Genomic DNA, 25,615 nt, shown 5'->3' with positions numbered 1-25,615 from the left:
CTGACTTCCCAAGCACGACAGCCTAGAGACTGACCTAGTTGAGGCCTGGCAATCAATCACCATGTACATGGAGTTCCACGTGGAGGAGACCCATTAAAATTACTGGACGCAAGGCAGCCGCGTCCATTAGCTTCAATGGGTCTACTCTGAGCAGGGCTAACACTGGTTACAGCCCTCTGTGTTGGGACACCACAATCAAGAGCCTCTCATTGGGCTGCTTAGCATCATTCTAGCCCTGACCGGAATGGGCCTACTTACGAGATGTATTTCTCTGACTTGTTGAACTTTTTCTCAAGGTACTTGGCTGAGGTCTTGCTGGGGATCTTCACCATGGAGAGTTCCTTGTTGTAGCGCGTCAAGTTGCACGGCATTTGGCACACACAGTAACTGCTGTCCTTTTCACCAAGTACCACTGCAAGGCAAAGTGGGGACCAGATAGATGGGTTATCTGTGGAACTACCAGCTCAGAGATGCAAGCGTAAGGGGAGCTCTTGCTTTGCTCGCCATCATCAAGGGTCCATTCTAGGCTGGTGTGGGGAAACCTTTTGGACCCAATGGGGCAAATCGCTGCCTGTCCCCCTTCTCACAGGCCAACTCTTGACACGTGGGCAGGACAACTCATCTGTCAGAGTCCCTTCGGCAAGTGGCTGCTGGGCGCTTGGGAACCACAGCACAAGGGGCTTTTTGACAGCCCTGTGCTTGGCATGCCTCTTCACCAGCTGGATTAATCTCCTCTCCTGCTTAAGCTTCTGCCTCTAATTCTTGACTTTCCTCTGCCACAGACTCTCCCAAGCTCACTAAGCCCTGCCACCTCTTCAGCTTCCTCCGCCTCCTCCATCCGTTCTTCTTCCTCTGACCACTCATCCATCGTCCCACCACCAATCCCCAGGCTCTGAGCCTTCTTCCCGGGGGGTTCCCCAGCTGCTTCCTCCCACCCTTCCTTTGCATGTAACAAGCCCGCAACAAGTTGTGCTTTTTATCCCGCTGTTACTAGAACACAGGCCCTGAAAATACATTCCTGGCTTGAAATGAGATCCTTGGAGGTGGGGGGGGGGGGAATAATAATTCTGAGAAACTGACAGTAAGAGAATCCTTTGTCCTTCAGAACGTACCTAGCGCAGGCTCTGCACACTCTTTATATTGCTCCGGCGTGCAGAACGGAGCATCTCCTGCACACAAAGGAAATAAAAAACACACAGGGACATTTTTATGCAAACTTTACAACAGTGAGTTTCTTTCTGACTAGTTTACGAAACTAGTCCTTGCTTTGTTCTCAACCTGTGGGTCCCTAGATGTTGTTGGACTACAACTCCCATTATCCCTGAGCTCTGGCCTTGCTAGCTAGGGGTGATGGGAGTTGTAGTTCAACAACATCTGGGGACCCACAGGTTGAGAAAGGCTGCTTTCCGGGGAATGGAACAAGGATTACTGGCTAGGGTTGCCTTTAGAACTCGTACAACCAAAAAAGCTTGGTTGCCTGCCAGTTCATTTCTGAACCAAATTCAAGGTTCTCACAGTAGCGTTTAAAGCCCCAAACAACTCAGGTCCCAAAGATCTGAAAGACCACCTCCTTCCTAGGTGTTAAGATCAGCATAGGGGGACCTTCTTGATAGTTCCACCTCTCTCAGAAGTCTTTTTTTTTGGGGGGGGGGTGTCCTAGCAGAGGCCATTCTCCATGGCAGCCCTTAAGTTTTGGAATTTCCTCTCCATAGGTGCATATGGCACCTTTACTATACAGCTTTCACTATACAGCAGATGCTGAAGATGCACTTGTTCACCCTGGCCTTTGACATCTGAGATGCGTGTTTTCAAGTAGTCAGCCCGTCCCCCCTATTCTTGTGATGGTAATCTGTTTTGACTGATTTTAATCTTGAATTAGAAATTGCTGTGACCTGTCCACCTGCCCCTGCCTGATGAAGGGCAGGTAATAAATCTGGTAAGAGTAATATAGTAAGACTGAGCAGTTACAACATTATATATGGAAACCAAATCCAGTTTTTGATAGTTGGTTGGGACCTGAGAGCTACTACTCCCAGGAACGCCCTCCTTTCAGATGTCAAGGAGATAAAGAATTACACAACTTTTAGAAGACATCCGACGGCAGCCCTGTCTCTGGAGGTTTTTAATGTATGATGTTTAATTAGATTTTTAGATATGCTGTAAGCCGCCCAGAGTAGCTGGGAGAACCCAGGCAGATGGACGGGGTATAAATAATAAAATGATTTACTATTATCACTAGGGTCTGAGAAAACCAAATGACGTAACAAGTTTACTGAGCGATACTACGCATGCCCTCCTAGCCGACCAGAACAGCTCGACAACAGAGAAGGTTGCCAAATTTATCGAGAGAGCAATGAGACTGAGAGCTGTTATCTGAATGACACCAGTGTCATCACCCGGATTCCTCGCCTAGGATCTTATGATTATTATCATTATGTTTTATTATTATTATTTTATTACTTCTGCCAAGTTTTAAGTACTGAGGTTATTAATTTACCTAGGGTTTTAATAGGTCACAAGATTTTATGGTAACTATATCTGTAATGTATTTCTGTTGGTGTTTGTTCTTTAATGCTATGGCCTGTTGGCTACGCAAATAAAGTCTACTACTACTACTACGCATGCCTACTCAGATGTCATTCCCATTGACTTCAGTGGGGCTTACTTCCAAGTAAATGGGCATAGGATCATATAGCTGAAAGCACACAGATTTTCATCAAAATAGTGACGTTGCCAAATTGCCTCCAAAAGTCAAATAAACTGATAAACCAAAAGAGGACTCCCACTACCAGGAATAGAGGTTCTGTAGCTACTGAGTGCAAGAGCCCTGGCTTCGATTTATTGAAAGCAGGCTTCTCTCACTTTAGTGTAACAGAATGTTTACTTACATTCAGATTGTTTGGGTTTGGGTTTTTTTGTTTTTTGTTTTTTAACTCCTAAGCAATCTATCAGCGCACCAGACCAAGGGACCAGATGGAAGGAGGTAGAACTATCACATCAGTAGCCATCTGTCTGGCAATGTGTGAAATGTTATGTGTGTGAGAGGGTGGTACATGAATTAGTGGTTGAGAATGAATAGGGTTATTTGTGAGGGAGTGAATGGGGAACAGGTACAAGAAGCAATATCCGTGTGTAATAGCATATTTTAAAGTGATCTTCATATGCATTATCTCAGCAGTTTCTACTGTCTTATCTCAGTGCCCAAAGGCAGGATGCTGAACCCAGTACATTTCTTTTCCCCCAGAGGAGTCTTAGTACATAGAAACACGGCACTGGACATCTATAGTAAGTTATGCATGGAAGGTAGTAGAACAGCACAACTGTAGGCCATGCTCATCAATTACCTATGGCAGTGATGGAAAGTGTGGTGGCGACCACAAGCGGCTTCTTTCACATATACATTCATCCCAGAAATGGAACGTCTTCTTCAAAAGGCTGGTTTAAACCAGGGCATGGTCCAAAATGACACCAAAGCATTAAAAAAGGGCTAGTTCAAAATCAAACCTGAGCAACTTCTGAAAGAGCTTGTCTTCATAAAAGGATAATGTAAACCGAGGTTTGTAACAGAGGACATGTGTCAGGACTCGAGTCCACATGCTGTCCAAAATCTGGAGCCTTAGAGATGACAAGGCAGAGATTCAGCCTGTAGGCAAGGGCAAAGGACCCCTGGATGGTTAAGTCCAGTCAAAGGTGACTATGGGGTTGCGGCATTTGTCCACAGACATTTTTCCGGGTCATGTGGCCAGAATGACTAAACCATGGAGGACCGTGACAAGTGCATGGGAACACGTTTACCTTCCACAGCAGTGGTACCTATTTATCTACTTGCGCTGGTGTGCTTTCGAACTGCTAGGTTGGCAGGAGCTGGGACAGAACAATGGGAGCTCACCCCATCATGGGGATTCAAACCGCCAACCTTCCGATCAGCAAGCCCAAGACCATCAAAGTGAGAACAAAAAACTTACTCAGCCAGGCCATCAAAGAGGCCTCTTGAGCATCCATAGGCTAGGGATGAGCATGCAATAAAGAAGATGGTGGCATGTGATTGTGTCAGGCCACACCTACTTTTGGATCAGGCCCCGCCCACTCCCAAAATGCAGCCCCTGAGAGATTTCTACCCAGGTGATCTGGGCATCAGGCTGCACAAAGTTCTGCACCCCTGAACTAACCCAATAATAACTCAATGACTGGCAGCAGATCTGCAGGGGTTCATACAGGGATCTTCCTCAGCCTTACCTGGCAATGACAGGGACTGAACCTGGGGCCTGTTTGTGTGCTCTGCCCCTGACCTATGGCCCTCCTCTTGGCTTCACACCCAGGACTTGGCCCCTTGACAAGAGCCAGCCCTGACACCAGGGGAGAAGCACATGTGAGGCTGTTTCAAACTCACCCCTGAATACCTTACCTGGCATGTGGACCATTCTGCAGTTGCAATTTTCCACCACGTAGCGGGTCTCACAGTCTATCCTGCACGCAGTGATGCTGTAGATGGGAAAGAAGTCCAGGCCAAAGTCTGAGGAGCGGCACTCACCCCATGGAGGTGGAAGGTACGTCAGCTGCAAGAGAAAGATGGAGACTCAAGTCAGAATATAGAAGGCTGTCTTTATTTCTTTTTAACTATGAGGGATAGAGGAGTGTTTTGAAATTGCATTTTTCTAGTAGACCAATACAGCTCCCTTTGATTTCTGTGTGTCCCAGAGAATGATGAATCAAGCCATTCAGGAGCAGATGCTTCTATCGCCTGAAGGTAGGATTTTGCTTTTTGAGAGTTACACTCCATCCAACCTGTGCAGGCCTTTGGCTATATAGAATCAGTGCTTTTCTTCCCCTTAAAAAATGTTTAGGGGTACTCTCATTTTCCTACTCATATTGAAATACTGACCCTCAATGAGGCCAAACTTAGATTCACAAAACGTTTAGGGGTATGCGTCCCCCTGTGCCCCCCCCCCAGAAAAAGGCACTGTATAGAATAAATTGAATTGAACATTGAACCTTCCATGATGACATCATCTCTATCCAACCTTTAGGCAGTCCTCCTCACTTTTATTAATATTTTTTACCTCCTAAAATTAATCTTCAGTTTTGCAAACATAAAACCTCTATGTTTCTCTACCTAGACCCCTACCTAACAAGGAACATGCTAGGTGTATTGCCTAAGGTAGGAGACTGATCCAGGTAACTTCTGGGATTTATACTTTCCAAACTGGTGGATCAGCCACTGTGCGTATCTCTGTCCCAGTAATCTACAACCTGGCACAATGTTAAACTTGCATGATACCTACTAGAGCCTAAACCATGTAGTCTTACACATGTCTACTCAAAGGTAAGCCCCACTTTCAGTAAGCTTACTCACAGGAAACCTGCTATAGGATTGCAGCCCTAGTCTGTGATCTCCTACACTCTGTCTAAAGACTGTGACAATTATTATTATTATTATTATTATTATTATTATTATTATAAAGCACTGCTTTAAGGCGATTTACACTTAAGATAATTATCAACAATTAAAAACCCATAAACAACACTAAACACCTAACAAGTGGACGCTCGTGGTCAAGATCCATTTTTCCAGCTGGGAAAGCCTATCAGAACAAAAATGTCTTTGACTGCTTCCAGAAAGTGCAGGTTGTAGATGCCTGTCATATCTAGACAGGGTTGCTATTCCACAGGCAGCCTTGATAAAAGCCTTGCTCTGAGTCACTGGGGAGTGTGGGGGCTTCTGAGATCTTTGGAACTTGCAGGAGAAACTCTCCCACAGACCAGAGTGTTCTACTGGGTGTATGAGGGATAAGGTGTTACCTAAAGTAACCTGTTCTGAGTTCTATATAACACCCACAAGCAGGGTGATATATGGCAACCAGTCTGGAGTAGTTGTTAGAGTGTTGGACTAGGACCTGGGAGACCTGGGCTCAAATCCCCATTCAGCCATGAAGGTTGCCGAGTGATAGTGGGCCAGTCACTGCCCCTCAGCCTAGCCTCCCCCCCCCGGGGGGGGGGTTGTTGCTGGGATTAAATAAGGAGGGGAGAACCATGTACACCACCTTGAACTCCTTTGAGAAAAAGGTGGGATATAAATGCAATAAATAAACAAGTAAATGAAATCACACACCCCCAAGCAACCTAACCACCACCTTCTGCACTGGCTCTAGCCTCCAGACCAACTCAAAGGGTAGCTCCACAGTGTGTTATTTGTGACTTCAATGTCAAGCTGGCTTTTTAAAATCTCTCTCTCTCTCCCCCCACTCAACCTTGCAATGCTTAAACGGTGAGCCTGATGAAAGAGAATTTGCTCACTTTTTTTTTTTTTTTTTTTTTTTTGCAACGTATTAGTTTAACCCATATTAATGGTGTTGCCTGATGGTAGGATTTTAAAAGGACATAAATTATATAATGTAATCTTCATAAGCTACTATATCAACGTGGATCCTGGATTTCAAATGAAGTGTTGTTTTTAAAACACACTCTCTCACACACAAAACTCAGAGGTAGTGCTGAAGTGAGCATTTACACAAACCTAGATACAGACTGGGCCCAATGCATTTTGCTGCCTGAAGTGGAACAGGAAATGGCACCCCCCCGCAAAAAAAGGTCAGGGTGCATACTAAAGATCAGGCAAATTATTTTGGTATTCGATGCAAGAAAAGATCCAGCCCTGGGATTTTTTTGATAAATGGTAGTGGTGGTGGTGATGATAACAACATCACCCCATATGCGCCTCTCTCCACAGAAGTAAAAATATGAACAAAAAACGTGGCAAAGGCCACATACACATCATAAATTAAAAGAACACGTAGACTACTTTTAACAGTCATGGCTTCCCCCAAACAATCCTGGGAATCTTAGTTGGTTAAGGATGCTGACCTCACAGACCTAATGTGCCCAGTACCCTTGTCAAATTATGCTTCCCAAGATTCTCCATGACTGTTATATTGGTGGAAGAGCACTCTCAATGCATGGTGTGGATGTGAACTCAAAATCTGCTACCTGAGGCAACTGCCTCACTCTGCCTAACAGTTGGGTCGGCATCCTCTCAGCTCCATAAATATGAGAGTTACTTCACCCCCAATTTCTTAAGGGCTAGAATGGCAGCCCTGGGCCAAAGTGGCTGCAATGAGATGCCCCCACACTTCTGGCTGGCTCAAGGCTCAAAGTCTGAATTGTTAATGGGGAGTCTCTTCAAGATAGAAGAATCAAAATTTTCTTTACGACAATGACAAAACACCACCGGAGGGCCTCCACACCTCATTTGCGTTTTTCCACCAAGCTAATAGTGTGGCATCTGCCGTCGTTTAGTCATCTGGAGTGGGGAGCGACACCCATATGTTGCAGACGGCTTGATAAAGGAGAATAAATAATTGCCATCTCTCCTGACCTCAGCGTCTGCACCAGCCCTGCTTCCACACAAATCTTCTAAGTTGTTTAAATTGCGCTCACAACATAGGTGATGGGATCGGAAATGATGGAATGATCACATATTCAGTTTCTGTGTTTCTCGCTTAGCCAGCCTTGGCTTTGAGCCACGTTGCTTCCGAGCCGGCCCAACGTCTGTGGGGAAGGCGCAGATTGAATGCTTAATTACACCCTCCTCGATGCGCCTTGATTGACAGAGGTGGGAAGAACAAGGAGTTTGCTTTGCTCTTGTAGCGAATGTACTGATGCACATGGTTCCCGGCGCTGGGCTGTGCCCAGGTCTGCACTTGAAGTGTGTATCCTTGGTGCCCCTGAGGTCAGTTGCTCCCCGAGCTGGAGTAACAACCTGTCAATCAGGCAAAGGTAAAAGGACCAGCCAATCCGAACGTTTCATACTGGCTGCCAATCAGAGGGGATGGTACTGCAAACCCCTGCTTCCTTCTACTCTATACTCTACCTGGGCAAGCAAGAAGTCTTAAGAAGAACATTCTAGCCAGTCAATGACGATCTAGGAGGATGCAAATTAAGGGTGGTGAGGAGACATGGGCTAGGGAGAGTCCTGAGGTTTGGAGGGCCATTTAGCCCCCAGGCATGAGGTACCCTGACCCTGTTTCAGTGGGCCAGACTATCTGTCTCCCCTGATGGCAGTGGATCTTCAAGGTCTCAGGCAATGAGATGTCCTTCCTATCACCAACCTACCTACCACTTGGCAGGCAGCCTTCTGTATGAAACAAAGCCCCTGCTACTGCTGAGCTACAATTCTGAGTATGTTGGTGGCCAAGCCTCACTGCCTTGGCCCAGAATTTTGGCCGGCCCTACCATTAGGTAGAGTTAGGTGGCCACTTCAGACGGCAAACGCAGTGGGGTAGGGAGTGGCAACAAGACAATGGAGGATAGAGTGTATATATCACATGGCCTGTCCTGGGTTCACCTGTCATCCAGGTGACATGAAAGACTCTGCTTCAACCCCAATATTGAAGGACGATTCAACTGGTCAGCTTCAGTGCACACAAGGGGAGGGCTGCCATCTTGTCCTCTGCAAACTGTGTTGGCAAAATATCTTATCCTTGCTGCTAATGGCACTGTGGGTTGGGTAACATCAAGGGCTGTAGCTGGAAAGCATCTGCTTTGCATGTAGAAGGTCTTGAATTCAATCCAAGGCATCTCCACTCAGTGCTGGGAAAGGTTTCTTGCCTGAAACCTGGAGAGGTGCTGCCGGTCTGTGTAGGCAACACTGAGCTAGAAGGGTCAGTGGCCATACAAAAGGCAGCTTCTTGTTCTTATCGACCCGTTTTGGAAACTTGCTCCGGTGGCATTGTGCAAGTGGGAAGGTGTAAGTAATTCTCTCTGCAGAGATAAGCCATTGAGAGGAAGGGGAGCGTCACATCTCAGTTCCCGCAGCCTCCAAGGCAGGCAACTTTTCCTCTGCTGACGGCTATCTACTCAGCTGCTTCCACGGGGAGGGAATCACACTGCCAAGCCCCCAAATAATTACATTGCTTTTGCCATTGTGCTCCGATCAATGGGCCTCGCCATCTCCCTTGTCATGTCTCAAGCAATCGCATTATCACCCGAGCGTGTCTCCATTAGCAGCATCTTAAACAAGCTTCGCGGAAAGAGAGATGAGGACAGAGAGACACTTCGTTTCCCTCAAAGCCGCTAGCTGGGGCTGAAGTGCTCTGTTCAGGTGGCATTTCAGGTGGTGAGGGGTGTGAGAGCCCTAATGTGCTGGCTGGGGCTCACGGGAGATGCGGTCCAAAACATCTGGGGGGCACCAGGTTGACAAAGGCTGCCCAGTTCCAAAGGCCCCTTCATTCTCCCTTCTGAAGAATTACACATTCCCACAGCTGGGATGGACAACTGCTCAGTGGGGTCCTTAAAATAATAAGCAGTAATAACAAGCAAAATGGGACCTGCAGCAAAATGTTGCAGCGCAGAGTGTTGCTGTTTAGGATTGTTAGCCACTTTGTTGCAGTCGCCCTTCCCCATGCTCTGTTCTTCACAAGTAGCCAGACAGCGGGGCCTTCTAGGGCCACTGAGCACACTCAGTCCTCGTGGGACAGTTGTTGAGGTTCATCACACTGTGAATCAAATTTTTAATATATATTTTTTGTGCTTCTGCAAACCTTGAGGCTGTCTGAAGTCTGCTATTATATGTGGGCAGAGTCATTTTGGTTACACAAGCAGTGGCACTCACAGCCTGAACACCAGCTGCAGCGGGAAAGACAAGAAACTGCCTTATACCGAGTCATTATTCCATCTACCTTAGTGCTGCCAACAGCAGGAGAGCAGAACCTTTGCTCCTCCAGATGTTGCTGAACTACAACTCCCATCAGCTCCAGCATGCATGGCTGATGGCCAGGGATGATGGGGGTTGTCGTTCAACAACCTCCAAAGGGCCAAAGGTTCTCCACGTCTAGTTCATGTTGACTGGCATCAGTTCTGCAGGACATCCAGCAGGGGTCTCTCCCAGCCACTCCTGGAGATGCCAGAGAAAGAACCTGGGACCTTCCGCATGCAAAGCAGAAGCTCTACCACTAAGCTATGAATAATAAAATTATAATTATACAATTATAATTACTTAGCATTTATATGGCCTATCTTAACACGTTCAAAGTGCCTTGCATATGATAAAAAGTAGGTGATAACCAGTTTGTGGGCCATTGGCCAGCCTTGCCGCTTTTTCTGTGGGATCTGGCATCAGACCAGAATGTGACACCCACTGCCCAAAAGGCATGTCTAACACCTATCAATTCCCCATCACACCAAGTGTCAGCCTACTAAATCCAGGACTCACACACACTGTGGAGACACGGCCTGCAAAGCAAAGAAGAGTTTAGATTTGATATCCCGCCTTTCACTCCCTTTAAGGAGTCTCAAAGCGGCTAACATTCTCCTTTCCCATCCTCCCCCACAACAAACACTCTGTGAGGTAAGTGGGGCTGAGAGACTTCAGAGAAGTGTGACTAGTCCAAGGTCACCCAGCAGCTGCATGTGGAGGAGCGGAGACACGAACCCAGTTCCCCAGATTATGAGACAAACTAACTTCAGGTGACTTAAGAGAGATACTCTGAAGACACTGCAGCAACTCTATACATCTGTCACTTATTTGGCTTCCTGGGGGTGAGCTGAGACAATGAATGAGTGATTTATTTATTTTTGAATACCGACAGGCAAACAGCAGCCCCTTATTCTGTCCACAATGGCCCAAGTCCCTGCCTCCCTGGCTACCCAAATCTTTCTCGAGATTATCATCCAATCCTATTCCAAAGTCTCAGAGCGGTTTAACATTTTAAAGCAAATTTCAGGAGAAAAATAGTGCACGACTTCTAGTGTGTTTACATCCTGCATTTTAATTACTGTGTTGTTTTAACAGGACTGTTTTGGTGTGCATTTCAATTATGGAGGCTTATATTTTAATGCTTCTGCAATTGGGTTTTTATTCTTGCAAACCGCTTAGAAGCCTAACTGGGTATTAAGCGGCATAAATAAATAAATAAATAAATAAATCAGCAGCAACAGCAACCCACAGATAAATAAGGAAAATTTCCCTGTAGAAATAATCCAGTATTAACGTACCACCTCTTCCCAAGTACAACCCCACACTATCTTCTGAGCCCACATTAACATGGACCTTCTCTCAGTCCTGGTGTCCTATCTCTATCTCACAACACCCCACCCATTTCTGCCCCTCCAGAGCTGAGGCCCTCTCTTTCTCCTTATCAAGTTATCTTAACTGCATGCTGTCCACAAATCTGTGTAATGTGCCTCGATTCTTTTTCCCCTTTTAATAAGGATGTTTAGCTTAGGGAGAGGGCTACTGGGTTAGGTCTCAGTCCCTGAGTTAGGCTGGGACAAGACCACACAACAGGGTCCACTGCAGGCTCAGGTCCACAGTATGATCGCACCAGCGGGTGGCGCTTTGGTCTAAACCACTGAGCCTCTTGAGCTTGCTGATCCTAAGGTCAGCAGTTCGAATCCACACAACAGGGTGAGCTCCTGTTGCTTTGTCCCAGCTCCTGGCAACCTAGCAGTTTGAAAGCATATCAGCGTGAGTCGATAAATAGGTACCGCTGGTGGGAAGGTAAATGGCGTTTCTGTGCGCTCTGGCCATTGCACCAGAAGCGGTTTAGTCATGCTGGCCACATGACCCAGAAAGTTGTCTGAGGACAAATGCCAGCTCCCTCGGCCTGAAAGCGGAGATGAGCACCACACCTCACAGTCAAATTTGACTAGCATTAACCATCCAGAGGTCCTTCACTTTTTACCTAGCGTCAAACAGTAACAAGGGTAGTCCCAAGTCAAAGTAAAGCTTAAGGCAGATGTCAGCAGTAGGAAGATCTGTCAGAAGACAGGGCAAATTTAGACTGAAGGAGTAAGGAGCTGAATGCTGCTGACCTCAACTGAGGGTTTATAAGGCCTGGACTCCCAGATTCCACCCCAGTTCAGCTGCAGGTGTTTTCCAATAACCTTTTACTGTTGATGAATGCATTTACTCCCAAGGAAACCAAGTAGAGTGGTAAATAAAGTAAAATAAGAATAAACATGTGCTCTTCCACTAAGCAGCTGCCTGAGCCTGGACCTTCTATAGCTGATTCTCTCCCTCTGGCTTGATCAGAGGCTCCTCTGCCAATAGGTGAGATAGGAAATAGCTTAAGAATGCTTCTGGGGCATCTCCTGGAGGCAGTCCTGGTCAGGTCTTCCCCTGGAAGAACCTGGGGTTTTCTGGATCAGTGCTGCAGTTGGGGGGCTCGGTCTGCTCTCCTAGGTCCTCTGGCTCTGGGAAGTCTGTGTCTCCAATAAAGGATGTGCTGTCTTAGGCCGGGACAAGAAAGCTTTCAATTAACAACAATCATGCCTTGGATTAACCCCATTGGCTACCATTGGGCAGCGCTCAGCATGACAACTATTTTGAGCTGAGAAGTGGTAGTGGTGAGGTAGTAATTAACCCTTTCCTCATCCACATTTCTCTGTACCAAGCTACCTTCCACAAGTGAATTTTCCCATCTCCATGCTCTGGGAAATTTCATATGAGCACCTGCACAGAGTGTGCAATAAGCTCCACATCCATACCACCCCCATGAAGAGTGTTCTCCTCACTTTCCCACACCCATTCACAGCACAATCTTCGCTTGTTCACAGCACATTAGCTTTTCACCTGAAAGCGCTACTTCTCACCCTCTTCATTACATGCCACCTTTTGTCATGATTTCAAGGTGGTTTAAAAACATCCTCTATCCTACACATTATACGCAAACGTGTGTTACAGCCCAGAATTCAATTTTTTGAAAAAGAAAGAAAGATAATACGCTTCTGGAGGCAGCAAGTGAGAGCGGAAGAGTGATGCTGCTCTTTCCATGCTCCAAATAGCTTCTGTCTTGCTGCTCTCTCCAACATTTCTACTGCAGTTATGTCCACAGCACATATTTAAAGCACTGGCCTTCCCCCAAGGAATCCTGGGAACTGCAGTTTAAGGGTACTGGGAATTGCAGGTCTGTAAGGGGTAAATCACAGTACCCTGGATTATTTGGAGGAAGCCATGTGCTTTAAATGTGTAGCGTGGATGCAACCTGTATGTTTTCAAGCTGGTGGGAGGAGGGGAAAACTTGGAACAAGAAAATGACAGGCAAGGAACGGGTTAATTATCCTTCCTCCCTGCTTCTCCACTTTCAACTGCCCGCCCCCTCCTGAAGCTGCTTTTTCCAAAAACAGTAACAAGCATCAGGGATCTAATATGCATGTTCTGCATACCACTGTGCAATTAGCTTCTTCACAAGCGGCATGTTTCTGCTGTAGCCCATCATTCTTCTCCCCCATAGAGAATTATGATACTGATGTCTCTGAACACCAATTGTTGGGAACTGCAGGTGTTGTTGCACTCATGTCCTGCTTGTGGGCTTCCCATAGGCATCTGGTCAGCCACTGTGAGAGCAGGATGCTGAACCACGTAGGCCATTGGCCGAATCCAGCAGGAGCTTCTCTTATGTTGTTATGGCTTCTGCACGCTGCCATGCCTGGACCACAGAAGGGAGCTGTTTGCCTGTCACGCTCTTCCCTCAAAGTTGCAAGCAGACAGCCTTTGCCTTTTGCTCAGAAGTGAAATAATGGCGAGGAAATTGTGTTCGTTAATGAGACACCGGATGGGATCACACAAGAAGCGTTGCTTCGGCGCTTGTTAAGGCATTCAAAAGCATCCTTCGCGCACCTCTCAGCGTGCCATTCAGGCTGTCATTCTCTGTGGCACAGAGCTATTGGAAGCAAAGCAAGTTCCCTCTTCCTCTCTTCTAAGCATCTCCCAAGGAAGGCAGCTCACGAGGTTCTTTTGAATTTGCTCCCTTCACACCTCCCTCTCTATGGGGAATTTAACATAATGTGTCTTGCCAAAATTGGCTTTGCTGCACAGACCAGAGACGGCCGGTTTATACAAGTTGCAGAATCAAAGTGGTGACCGGTTCTTGGATTGAATCACTGCAGGATGCAGTGGGGGTTGTGTGCCTGAATGTTCCCCCAACCCAAAATATCTCCCTGCAGATGTAAATATAGCATGTCAGAGAATAGATTCGTGCCCAATATGTTATTTTTCCATGTACAGATACATTTTTCTTTCTTTCGTCTTTGCAGGATGCCATTCAAACCTGCCCCAACCCAGTACACACCTTGAGATAATATAGTGTGAGAAAACAACATGATTCCATTCTGCCAAGGGTCTAAACCAGGCATAGGCAAACTCAGCCCTCCAGATGTTTTCAGACTACAACTCCCATCATCCCTAGCTAACAGGACCAGTGGTTAGGGATAATGGGAGCTGTAGTCCCAAAACATCTGGAGGGCCGAGTTTGCCTATGCCTGGTCTAAAGAGTTGGAGATGATGGATAATGGAGATGAGGATCACAAAGGAGCTTGAAGCAGATGAAAGGCTCTCTGCCCCTGGTGCTGATGCAACACCTGTGGCCTGGCAGATGCTGTTGGACTCCAACTCCCATCAGCCCCAGCCAATATGGCCAATACTCAGTAATGATGGGAGCTGGAGTCCAGCAATAACTGGAGGGCTACAGCTTCTCCAAAGCTGCCTTGCTAAGAAACATAGGAAGACCCCACTGGACCAAGCCAATGGCCCATCTAGCCCAGCATGCAGTTCTCACAGTGGCCAACCAGATGCCTATGCAAGCAGGAATCGAGCACGAGAACACTGTCCCCTCCTGTGGTTCCCAGCAACTGTTATTCAGAAACACTGCTGCCTCCAAATGTGAGTGGCAGGTAACATCACTCATTTTACCCAGCCCTTCCATTGCTGCTGCTTTCCCCAATCCCTGCTTCTCTGCCCTTCACTATGCTTCATCACAGCATCCTTGTGAACTGACAGGCAGCTGCTGCTGTCCTTCACTCCTCTTCCACCACCGCTGCTCTTGAGCTAACGTGGCAGCAGCAATGGCAGCTTCTCCTCCTCCTCTTTTTCTCACTGTGAGGAAGGGGGTCATTCCTCAAAGTGTGGGATGAGGGTGCAGGTGACCTGGGGAGCCCCGCAGGAGCTGGGGCGGTGGAAGCCATTGGGTTAATAGGCTAGTGAGTGGGTGTCTTGCACGCCCAGCCCCCCAGCCCCGATTATAATCTACCAGCCTATTGCTTGAGGGAATTGCCTCAGTTTGCCTAATGCCCCCAAGTCTCCCTCTCTCTATTCATCTAGCATCTTTGCTCTTTTCTTTCAAGCCCCTCCTCTCGGAGGACAATGCACACATTATGTAAGGAAGGGGTGATGCCATGACCTCAGAGTCAAGACACAGAGTCGGAAGCCGCAGAGTCCTGTGATAAAGAGCCAGAAAAGGTATCTAACCCTGAGCCTGGTGCTGGTGAGCAGAGGTCACCTGGCAAGAGTGATGCCAGAGAGAGGCTTTGAACCCTGGTCTACCCACGTCCTGGTCTGGCCCTCTCTGTAACCACTGCCCCACACCAGCTCTCGCCTGCCCAGTGTAGGCCTTCTGGGCCAGAATCCCAATTTCCATTTCTCTCCCTCCCCACCCCCCAAGAAATCTGCCCGCAGCATCCCAGGGTCTTTTCCTTTTTTCCTCAGGCTCTGAAAATTCACCAGGACGAGTCTCCGAGGCGCACTTCAGCCATCCTCCCCAATATTGCCACAGCATCTCTAACCTGTTGCTTAATTGAAGCCTCTTAAATTTTTATGGCCAAATTGGCAGAAATGGCTGCTTTAGGGAACATTTCATCTTCTTTAACATGCCTGCCTTTGGCGGAATAACGAGGAGCAATAGAAGACAGGTTTCCCGAGCCCAGGCGTTCGTTCCTTTTGTAACTGGTGTGGACAGTTTGCATCCCCAACAAAGGACTTGTTTTGTTTTTGAGCAGGAGGCTTTTATCAGCATCCCTCCTTGCTCCAGCTGCTGCACGCCTGACAAAGTCACCTGCAAACGCCTGGAGGCCCTTTCAGTTGATTTTATCAGGCAAGCCCCGTGGGCTGCTTTGCTCAGGGTTTGTGGGTGGTGGGGTAGGAGCACTTAGCAAGGTTTAGCCTTACATACATACACACACACACACACACACACACGCTGCTCCTCCTGTGTGGAAACTGTTTTGTCCTTTTCTCCCCCCCCCCCTCACCCCCTTGTTAGAAGTAATGAGGACAAGCTGTGCCAGGGACAGAGGAAAACAACAGCCTCCCACTGCATGCCAGACGCAGCCTGGACGCAACTTGCTCCTCGTTCTGCATGTCCCTGAGCTGGCCATGAGAAGACAGAGAAAGCCAGAAGCCCTTCAACGTGATATAGGTGCTGGAGAGAGTACATTGGAAACTTGGGGGCATTTTCACATGAAGGTTACAGTGGTACCTCGGGTTACAGATGCTTCAGGTTACAGATGCTTCAGGTTACAGACTCTGCTAACCCAGAAATAGTACCTCAGGTTAAGAACTTTGCTTCAGGATGAGAACAGAAATCGTGTGGCGGCGGCAGCAAGAGGCCCCACTAGCTAAAGTGGTGCTTCAGGTTAAGAACAGTTTCAGGTTAAGAACGGACCTCCAGAACGAATTAAGTTCTTAACCCGAGGTACCACTGTACAGTAGTCTGCACCTACATTTATTGAATTCTTCTTCTACATCATCATCATTAGTATTTCAAACCTGAAAATCTCTTTATAATAAAAATGGATTGGTCAGAATGCTCATTCGTGTCACAGGTGCCTCTCTTGTGCTTGCTTCCTCCATGTGATCACATGACCATAAATAATGAAAGGCTCAAAGGCAGGGATGGGGAGCCTGCGGCCCTCCCTAGATGTCAGTGGACTCCAGCTCCCATCACCCCAGATCACCCTGGCTGGGGCTGATGGGTGCTGGAGTCCAGCAACATCTGGAGCAGGGTGGTGCAACACAAAGCCTTGATTTTTTGGCGGTCCCTGGCAACATTTGATGCCCCCGCCTCAGGCTGCTTTCCCAAAGCTGGGTAAGTGAAGCGCTGGGACAGAGGTATGAGGGCTCTGACAGGGTCCTAGAGTCCTCCCTCCTCCTTCCCAAAGCCTAATTAGTGCTTTCTCAGCTTTGGAAAGAAAGTGGGAGGGCTCTAAGACCCTGCCAGAGCCTTGTGTCTCCTTCATAAAGCCTGGTGCATTGCTTAGCTGGCTTTGGGAAGGCAGCATGAGGGCTGGGGGTGTCAATATTTGGCCTCTTGTCCCCTCCAACAGGGCAGTGTGGGTTCCATGCCATAGAGCAGGAAGGTTTTGATAACTGCAGCTCTGTGAGGGGACTAGGGGTCACAGAAGAATTCTCAGCACCCTTAAGCAATTGCAGTTTCCAGGATATATTTGGGGGGGGGGGTGTGGCTGTTTAAAGTGGTACGATGCTGCTTTAAATGTATAATGAAGAAGGGCCATTTCCTGCAACAGAATCCAGCTTAAAGCTTTTCTCAAACATTCGTAGCCTCATCTGCCATTGTCTTTTTCTGGTGCCTCTTTCTTTCTCTGCTCTCTTTGCCTGGCAAGCCTCCCCCTTTCTCATATCGGCCAGCCCCCGCACTGCCCCCTCTCCTTGTCCTGCTGTTTTCTTCTTCTCCTTCAAGTCCCGTGCCAAAGCCTTTCATGGATCATCTCGGCCCTCCCGCAATCTGCCTCTCCAGCTGCCCTGTGATCCCCACCCCTTTTCCTGTCTTGCAGCTGTGCAGTTTTCATCAATATGGCCATAAAGGTTTCCTCCAAGACAGAGAGGGACGCAACATTTCAACTTGACAGTTTTCACGGCGAATGTAATTGGTCCTAATTGCGACCAGAGTGATCTTACCTGCCCTCCAGACACATATATCCAAATGCTTATTATTAAAAATTTGCATGTGGATGGATGAATAAATGGTGTACAATTCAACAGAGTCAGATTCACTCCCTCCCTCTCTTTTTCTATTTGTGGCTGGTAAAACAAGTTTAGTGAAGAGGTGGTAACTTTACATTCACAGGTCTTGAGGCTCAGAGGTTGGCTGTAGGGCCACAGCACCTAATACTGGGTGCATAGGGATAATTATGGGTCATAAGCCCCACTGTTTGCAGGGGAGGGCTCTGGTAATATGGCGCCCTGGGCGGGCAAGATCCTGGAAGGATCCTAGGCTCCGGAAGGATCCTAGTAAGGGCTTGCTTCCCAAAGCTGAGCAAGCCCTTACTAGGCTTTGGGAAGGAGGCTGGAAGGCACACCTTTGGTTTGGCGCCCTGTGTGAGGCATCCTGTCATGCTGCCCTCATCTGCTGTTTGTAATTGCCCATCTGCTTCTGACAATGCACACAGTGGTTGCAAAGTTTGTTAGCACTTCTAAGTAACAGTGGCGTAGCGTGGGGGGTGCAGGGGGGGGCCGGCCGCACCGGGCGCAACATCTGGGGGGCGCGCGCTCACACTCGCAGCTCTCTGCCCCTACCTGGCTCACTCACTCTCTCTCACTGCAGTGCTGGCTGTGCGAATCCGATCCGAGCCGCCAGGTCGCCGCCCACTGTGGAGGGGAGGGTGCCAGGTGTGCGGTGCGGTGCGGAGAGAGAGCGAGGGACTATCTGGGGGAGGGACAGTGCAGCGTGGGGGGCGCAAATTACTTGCCTTGCCCCGGGTTAGGGGGCGCAAATTACTTGCCTTGCCCCGGGTGCTGACAACCCACGCTACGCCACTGCTAAGTAGTTTCAGTTCACTGCACTGAATGCTCCACAGTCAGGATTGGACCATTCCTTATCCTCCACTTGAATCGCTGAGCTCTTCTGATGGGGCATGTTTGGTGGTCCCACATGTTCCTCAGGCTTGGCTGGCATTTACCTGGGATGGACCCTTAAGTGTGCTGGGACTGTCCTGCAGTAGAGCTCCTTGCCACCCTGCTCGCTTTCAGGCATCTTTTGAAAACTGTTTTCTTTAGGCAGGCCTCTCAAAGCCAAGATCCTCTGCCAACCAGCTTTTGCTAACGTGTCAGATGCTTTTATTGTTGTAACTGTAGTATTGTGTTTTTTTAATTTTTCGGATGTATACTGCCTTGTGATATTTTATATGACAGCGTGATCTATAAACATGTAAATAAAATTTTAAAATAAACAAAACAGTTAAACATTTTGCCATCTGAGATGGGAACTCCAAATGACATCCCCTGCTGTTTCAGGGGAGTCGTGCAGAACTTCCTAAAGGATTGTAGTGATTCCCAGTCTGCCTGTTTTATTAAGCATTCATCCTGATTTATTTGCACCAAGTTTACAGGGAAGTTAGATGACAGTCGGCCATTTATCCATTCTGTCTGCGGGGAGGTTAGATGACATTGTATCAATCGAATGTTATCCCACACTTTCAAGTACATTTCCTGTCATTTTCTTTACTGCAAAAAAAGTCAGATTGTGTATTTGTGTGCTGCACCAGTCCTTCATTTTGAATGTTAATTTTGTTATTGAAACTAGGTTAGCTTATTTCTAGTCTTTTACACAGTTTTGCATGGACTGGGATTTTGTGTGCGTTTTTTTTTTTACTTATTGATATGTGGTTTTTTCTTTAAAAAAGAAAAATTATTCAAAAGTTACAATACAGCATTTTCAATGAATATATCCCCTCCATAGACACCTCTGTGGTGATAATGATGATGGCAGTAAAATATCCTGTTCTTTCTACAGAACTGTTTCTCATTTCCTTTGAATTGTTATTGTACATTTGATACACTGTGAGTGGCTTTGGGCACAATTGAGTGGAAAGGTGGCATACAAATAAACTGAGGATGGTAAGGAAGGACGATGAATTGCACAACCTGAATTTGTCGGTGTGTGGTTGAATCCCACCCGAAAACAGCAACAGTTTGGAAGCATTCTAAGTCTCATCAGGCAGACCTCTCCCCCATTGTGCCACTGTCCATGCTACTAAAATATCTCCCACTTCAAGTGGCTACATCACCTTGCCTTATGGATAGTATTCTCTCAAATGGCAGCTAACCAAGGCAGCCTCAGCCTCTCCTCTATTTGTGGCCTTAGAAGGAATGACTACAGAGTGCGGAAATGTATGAGAAAAGCAGGACTCACTCTTTGCTCTTGCGTGGCTACAAAAGTCTGGAACCCAGGCGCCACGCCAAACCCAAGTTCCTGAACAAACGGCGGCTCAGACTGACTGTGGATCTGGACTTTGACTCCTGCTTCGAATGTTGTTTCATCTGCAAAGAGAACGAAAAAAATGTCAATTAGTCGGGGACAATCTTGTGCTTTCAACACTCAGAAAGGCGATGAGCTTAATCACTACCATAATCAGCACCCCTGCCATCAGAAATGGCAATATCCAAAATACAAACTTGTCCAAACAGCAATTTTCCAACCTAAGGAACTTCTTATGTAGCTGCTGGCTATATTTCTCCTTACCCTTAGAAATGTGTGATTGTGAGTTATTTCGTCTGTGATAGCCAGAGTCCACACATTCTTGTCCTGCAATGTCTTCCATTTCTGGGCCAAATAAGTTCTATTTGGCCCAGAAATGGGAGACATTATAGGACAAGAATGTGTGGACTCTGGCTATCACAGACGAAATAACTCACAATCACACATTTCTAAGGGTAAGGAAGACTTGAATCATTTCTGTACCATACTGCGGTGGGATTTCATCTCTTAGGTCTCCAATTCAGATATACAAAACTCTCTTCCCCCATCAAATTGTGAAATCTGGCTTCCGTCATGTGTTTTGCTGCTTTTATTCTTCTATATTATCTGCTATTTATTTATTTGGAAACACAACCTCTGTATTGCTCCTATGTTTTGTAACTTTACTTTTTGTCATTTATTTGCATTTTTGTTGTTGTTAATAAAATGGTTTTTTTCAAAAACCACACTCAAAATGCTTTGAGTTCATCAACACCATTATCATCCCTGACATCAGAAATATTAATATCCAAAATCAGGTAGGGGGTATGATTCAGGTCTCCAGGACACTCAAGTGTTACTGACCTGAAAGCTACTATCCTTGAATAAAGGCAAGTCATAGAATCATAGAATCATAGAGTTGGAAGAGACCACAAGGGCCATCGAGTCCAACCCCCTGCCAAGCAGGAAACACCATCAGAGCACTCCTGACATATGGTTGTCAAGCCTCTGCTTAAAGACCTCCAAAGAAGGAGACTCCACCACACTCCTTGGCAGCAAATTCCACTGTCGAACAGCTCTTACTGTCAGGAAGTTCTTCCTAATGTTTAGGTGGAATCTTCTTTCTTGTAGTTTGTATCCATTGCTCCGTGTCCGCTTCTCTGGAGCAGCAGAAAACAACCTTTCTCCCTCCTCTATGTGACATCCTTTTATATATTTGAACATGGCTATCATATCACCCCTTAACCTCCTCTTCTCCAGGCTAAACATGCCCAGCTCCCTTAGCCGATCCTCATAAGGCATTGTTTCCAGGCCTTTGACCATTTTGGTTGCCCTCCTCTGTACACGTTCTAGTTTGTCAGTGTCCTTCTTGAACTGTGGTGCCCAGAACTGGACACAGTACTCCAGGTGAGGTCTGACCAGAGCAGAATACAGTGGCACTATAACTTCCCTTGATCTAGATGCTATACTCCTATTGATGCAGCCCAGAATTGCATTGGCTTTTTTAGCTGCCGCGTCACACTGTTGGCTCATGTTAAGTTTGTGGTCGACCAAGACTCCTAGATCCTTTTCACATGTACTGCTCTCAAGCCAGGTGTCACCCATCTTGTATTTGTGCCTCTCATTTTTTTTGCCCAAGTGCAATACTTTACATTTCTCCCTGTTAAAATTCATCTTGTTTGTTTTGGCCCAGTTCTCTAATCTGTCAAGGTCGTTTTGAAGTGTGATCCTGTCTTCTGGGGTGTTAGCCACCCCTCCCAGTTTGGTGTCATCTGCAAATTTGATCAGGATGCCCTTGAGTCCATCATCCAAGTCGTTGATAAAGATGTTGAATAAGACCGGGCCCAATACAGAACCCTGTGGCACCCCACTAGTCACTCTTCTCCAGGATGAAGAGGAACCATTGATGAGCACCCTTTGGGTCCGGTCAGTCAGCCAGTTACAAATCCACTCAGTGGTAGCATAGTCAAGACCGCATTTTACCAGCTTCTTTACAAGAATATCATGGGGCACCTTGTCAAATGCCTTGCTGAAATCAAGGTAGACTACATCCACTGCGTTCCCTTCATCTACCAGGCTTGTAATTCTGTCAAAAAATGAGATCAGGTTAGTCTGACATGACTTATTTTTCAGAAATCCATGCTGACTATTGGTGATCACAGCATTCCTTTCTAGGTGCTCACAGATTGTTTGCTTAATGATCTGCTCCAGAATCTTCCCTGGTATTGATGTTAGACTGACTGGGCGGTAATTATTTGGGTCCTCTCTTTTCCCCTTTTTGAAAATAGGGACAACATTTGCCCTCCTCCAGTCTGCCGGGACTTCGCCTGTTCTCCAGGAATTCTCAAAGATGATTGCCAGTGGTTCTGAGATCACATCTGCCAGTTCTTTTAATACTCTTGGATGCAGTTCATCTGGCCCTGGAGACTTGAATACATCTAAACTAGCCAAGTATTCTTGTACTATCTCCTTAGTTATTCTGGGCTGTGTTTCCTCTGCTGAATCATTTCCTCCAAATTCTTCAGGTCGGGCATTGTTTTCTTTATCGGAGAAGACTGAGGCAAAGAAGGCATTGAGGAGTTCAGCCCTTTCTGTGTCCCCTGTTTGCATTTCACCATCTTCTCCTCTGAGTGACCCCACTGTTTCTTTGTTCTTCCTTTTGCTACGAACATACCCATAAAAGCCTTTTTTGTTGCTTTTAACCTCTCTAGCAAGCCTGAGTTCATTCTGTGCTTTAGCTTTTCTGACTTTGTGTCTACACGTGCTGGCTATTTGTTTGAATTCCTCTTTGGTGGTTTCCCCCCTTTTCCATTTTTTATACACATCCTTTTTTAATCTTAACTCAGTTAAAAGTTCTTTAGATAGCCACCCTGGCTTCTTTAGGCACCTTCCATGTTTCCGTCTCATTGGTATTGCCTGAAGTTGTGCTTTTACTATCTCCCTCTTAACAAACTCCCAGCCATCATGAACTCCCTTTCCTTTTAGTATTACTGTCCATGGGATCTCACCCAGCACTTCCCTAAGTTTTATGAAGTCGGCTTTCTTAAAGTCAAGAAATTGAGTCCTAGTATGCTTGGCTGCTCCTTTCCGTTGTATAGTAAACTTCAGAAGAGCATGATCACTTGCGCCTAATGATCCTTCCACTTCTACCCCATTAACCAGGTCATCGACATTGGTTAGGACCAGATCTAAAATGGCTGTTCCTCTTGTTGCTTCTCCCACTTTCTGGACAATGAAGTTGTCTGCAAGGCCAGTGAGGAATCTGTTTGACCTTATGCTCTTGGCTGAGTTTGACATCCAACAAATATCTGGGTAATTGAAGTCCCCCATTACTACTATCTCCCTTCCTTTTGCATGCTTGGCCATCTGTTCCAGGAAGGCATCATCTATGTCCTCCGTTTGGCTTGGGGATCTGTAGTAAACTCCCACAATGAGGTCACTATTATTCTTCTCTCCCTTAATTTTGACCCAAATGCTCTCACTTTGGCTTTGAGGTTCTAAATCTTGGATCTCTTCACAGGTATACACATCCCTGACATATAACGCCACTCCTCCTCCTTTCTTGTCTGGTCTGTTTCTCTGAAATAGATTGTATCCCTCCATTTTTACATTCCAATCGTGGGACTTATCCCACCAGGTTTCAGTGATGCCTATTATGTCATATTTAGTTTGCTGTACCAAGAGCTCAAGCTCATCTTGTTTATTTCCCATGCTTTGTGCATTAGTGTACAGACATTGAAGTCCATTAGTCATTCCCCCGTGTCTCTTATTTAAGGATTTTTTCCTCCCACCACTAGGTCTGCTTGCTGTTTGCTCCATTTGGTCTATGACATTTGTATGATCATCTTCATCAATTAATAGACTCCTACCTTCAGGAGCACTGTCTCCCTCCCCCACATTAGTCAGTTTAAAGCCCTCCTGATGAGGTTTCTTAGTTTTTTGGCAAAAACATTCCTCCCAACCGTTGTGAGGTGCAGCCCATCGCTTGCCAGAAGTCCATCCTCAAGAAACAGCAGTCCGTGATCTAAGAATCCAAACCGTTCCTGTTTACACCATTTGCGAAGCCAGCTGTTTACTTCCACTATTTTCCTCTCTCTCCCTGGGCCACGTCGTTCAACTGGGAGGACAGATGAGATGACGATTTGTGCATTTAATTGCTTCAATTTCCTGCCCAGAGCCTCGTAGTCTCTTTTGATCTTCTGGAGGCTATTGCTTGCAGTGTCATTGGTTCCCACATGAACCAAGAGGAAGGGGTATTTGTCAGTGGGTTTTATGATTCCTTGCAGTCGTTCAGTTACATCTTGGATCTTAGCCCCGGGGAGACAGCACACTTCCCGAGACATCTTGTCAGGCCCACAGATCACTCCTTCTGTTCCCCTCAGTAAGGAATCCCCTATCACCACTACACGCCTTCTCTTAGGTTTGGTCAGGGTTCTTCCGTGAGCGGTCCGTTCCAAGGTCGCCTGCACATTCCCTGAGGACTGACTTTGCTGCTCATCTTCATATACGTGATCGACTGTAATGAGGGAGAGATCCTCAAATGGAGTCTGCTCTTCGTCTTCCATGCTAGGGGAGAGGACCTCAAAGCGATTGTGTATTTCAAAGGGAAGCTGCAGCATGAAACTGTTGAATTACAATTCAAGCAACAGGTTCCATGCTAAAATTTGTGAACTGAATCGGAACAGAGGTTTTCTTTCACATCACATGTCTCAGTGCAACCTGGGGTTTCCCCAGCTTACCTTGCAAGTAGCAGAAAGTGAAGCGGAGGAAACCCTGGACAAGACAACTTCCCACCATGCATCTTTTTCACTACACATTACCAAGGAAACATGGTTACTAGCCTTCATTCACACATCCTTTTCCCATTCCACCACCACCACCAATTTGTCTGGTTAGTTATTCTTCTCAAAACTCACTAAGCTGTGATTTGTACATAAAAATTCCCAAAACTGGTCTCAGCCTAAGCTTTTTGCAGAAGTGTGTGTGTGTGTTAGTGTAGATTTCATGTTGTGCTTTTGGATTTGGAGGAACATTTTTTTTTCTTTTTTTTTATTAATAAAGTTTTTTATTTATACAACAAGAAAGACAAACAAACAAACACCGAACACAAATACCAAACCATACACTAATCACAAAAACAACCATAGACACACAATACTCCTAGCAGACAATAAAACATCTATTGGTCTTAACACTAAAGACCCGACCTCCCGTCCATTCCATACTTCAAATTCAAATTACTTATTGCCCATACACATTTTTTCTTATAATTTATAATTAAACTTATTCTCATTAAATCTAATTTCTTATATCTACCTTACAAGTTCCTCGAATGCTGCAACAGAATTTAAACTACTATATTTATTTTTCAGATATTCTTTGAAAACCTCCCATTTAGAAACAAATTCCTGTTTTGATTTATTCTTTATTTTTTCTGATAAACCATCTAATTCAGCATATTCTGTCAGCTTTTGTATCCAATCTTGAGTAGAGGGGATTTCGTTACTCTTCCATTTTGCTGCGATCAAAACTCTTGCCGCCGCCGTGGCATATAAAAAGATTTGGAGGAACATTTTTTAATGCCTGCGTTCACCTCTCGCAGCCCCCCAAGTTGCTCAGCTGTCTCCCTGCATCGCAGATGGCAGAGTTGT

At 46.4% G+C, this 25,615-nt stretch overlaps 1 protein-coding gene across 4 annotated transcripts in view; it reads right to left on the bottom strand.

The window, feature by feature from the left end:
• LOC310661949 (acid-sensing ion channel 2) overlaps positions 1-25,615 on the bottom strand; it is a 384,099-nt gene that overhangs the window by 20,360 nt on the left and 338,124 nt on the right. For all 4 annotated transcript variants that reach the window (XR_014504182.1, XR_014504183.1, XM_083408671.1 and 1 more), the window contains exons 4-7: positions 19,920-20,047; positions 4,406-4,556; positions 1,113-1,169; positions 259-412 (exon numbers count right to left, since the gene is read on the bottom strand). Coding sequence is in view for 2 of the 4 variants with exons in the window: in XM_083408671.1 (XP_083264797.1) it covers positions 259-412; positions 1,113-1,169; positions 4,406-4,556; positions 19,920-20,047 (490 nt within the window). In the remaining 2 variants the exon portion in view is untranslated. The remainder of the gene's footprint in view (positions 1-258; positions 413-1,112; positions 1,170-4,405; positions 4,557-19,919; positions 20,048-25,615) is intronic.

Source organism: Podarcis tiliguerta (assembly GCF_965153285.1).
Source record: "Podarcis tiliguerta genome assembly, chromosome: 13".
Lineage (NCBI taxonomy): Eukaryota > Metazoa > Chordata > Lepidosauria > Squamata > Lacertidae > Podarcis > Podarcis tiliguerta.
This window is presented reverse-complemented; position numbering and strand designations above follow the sequence as displayed.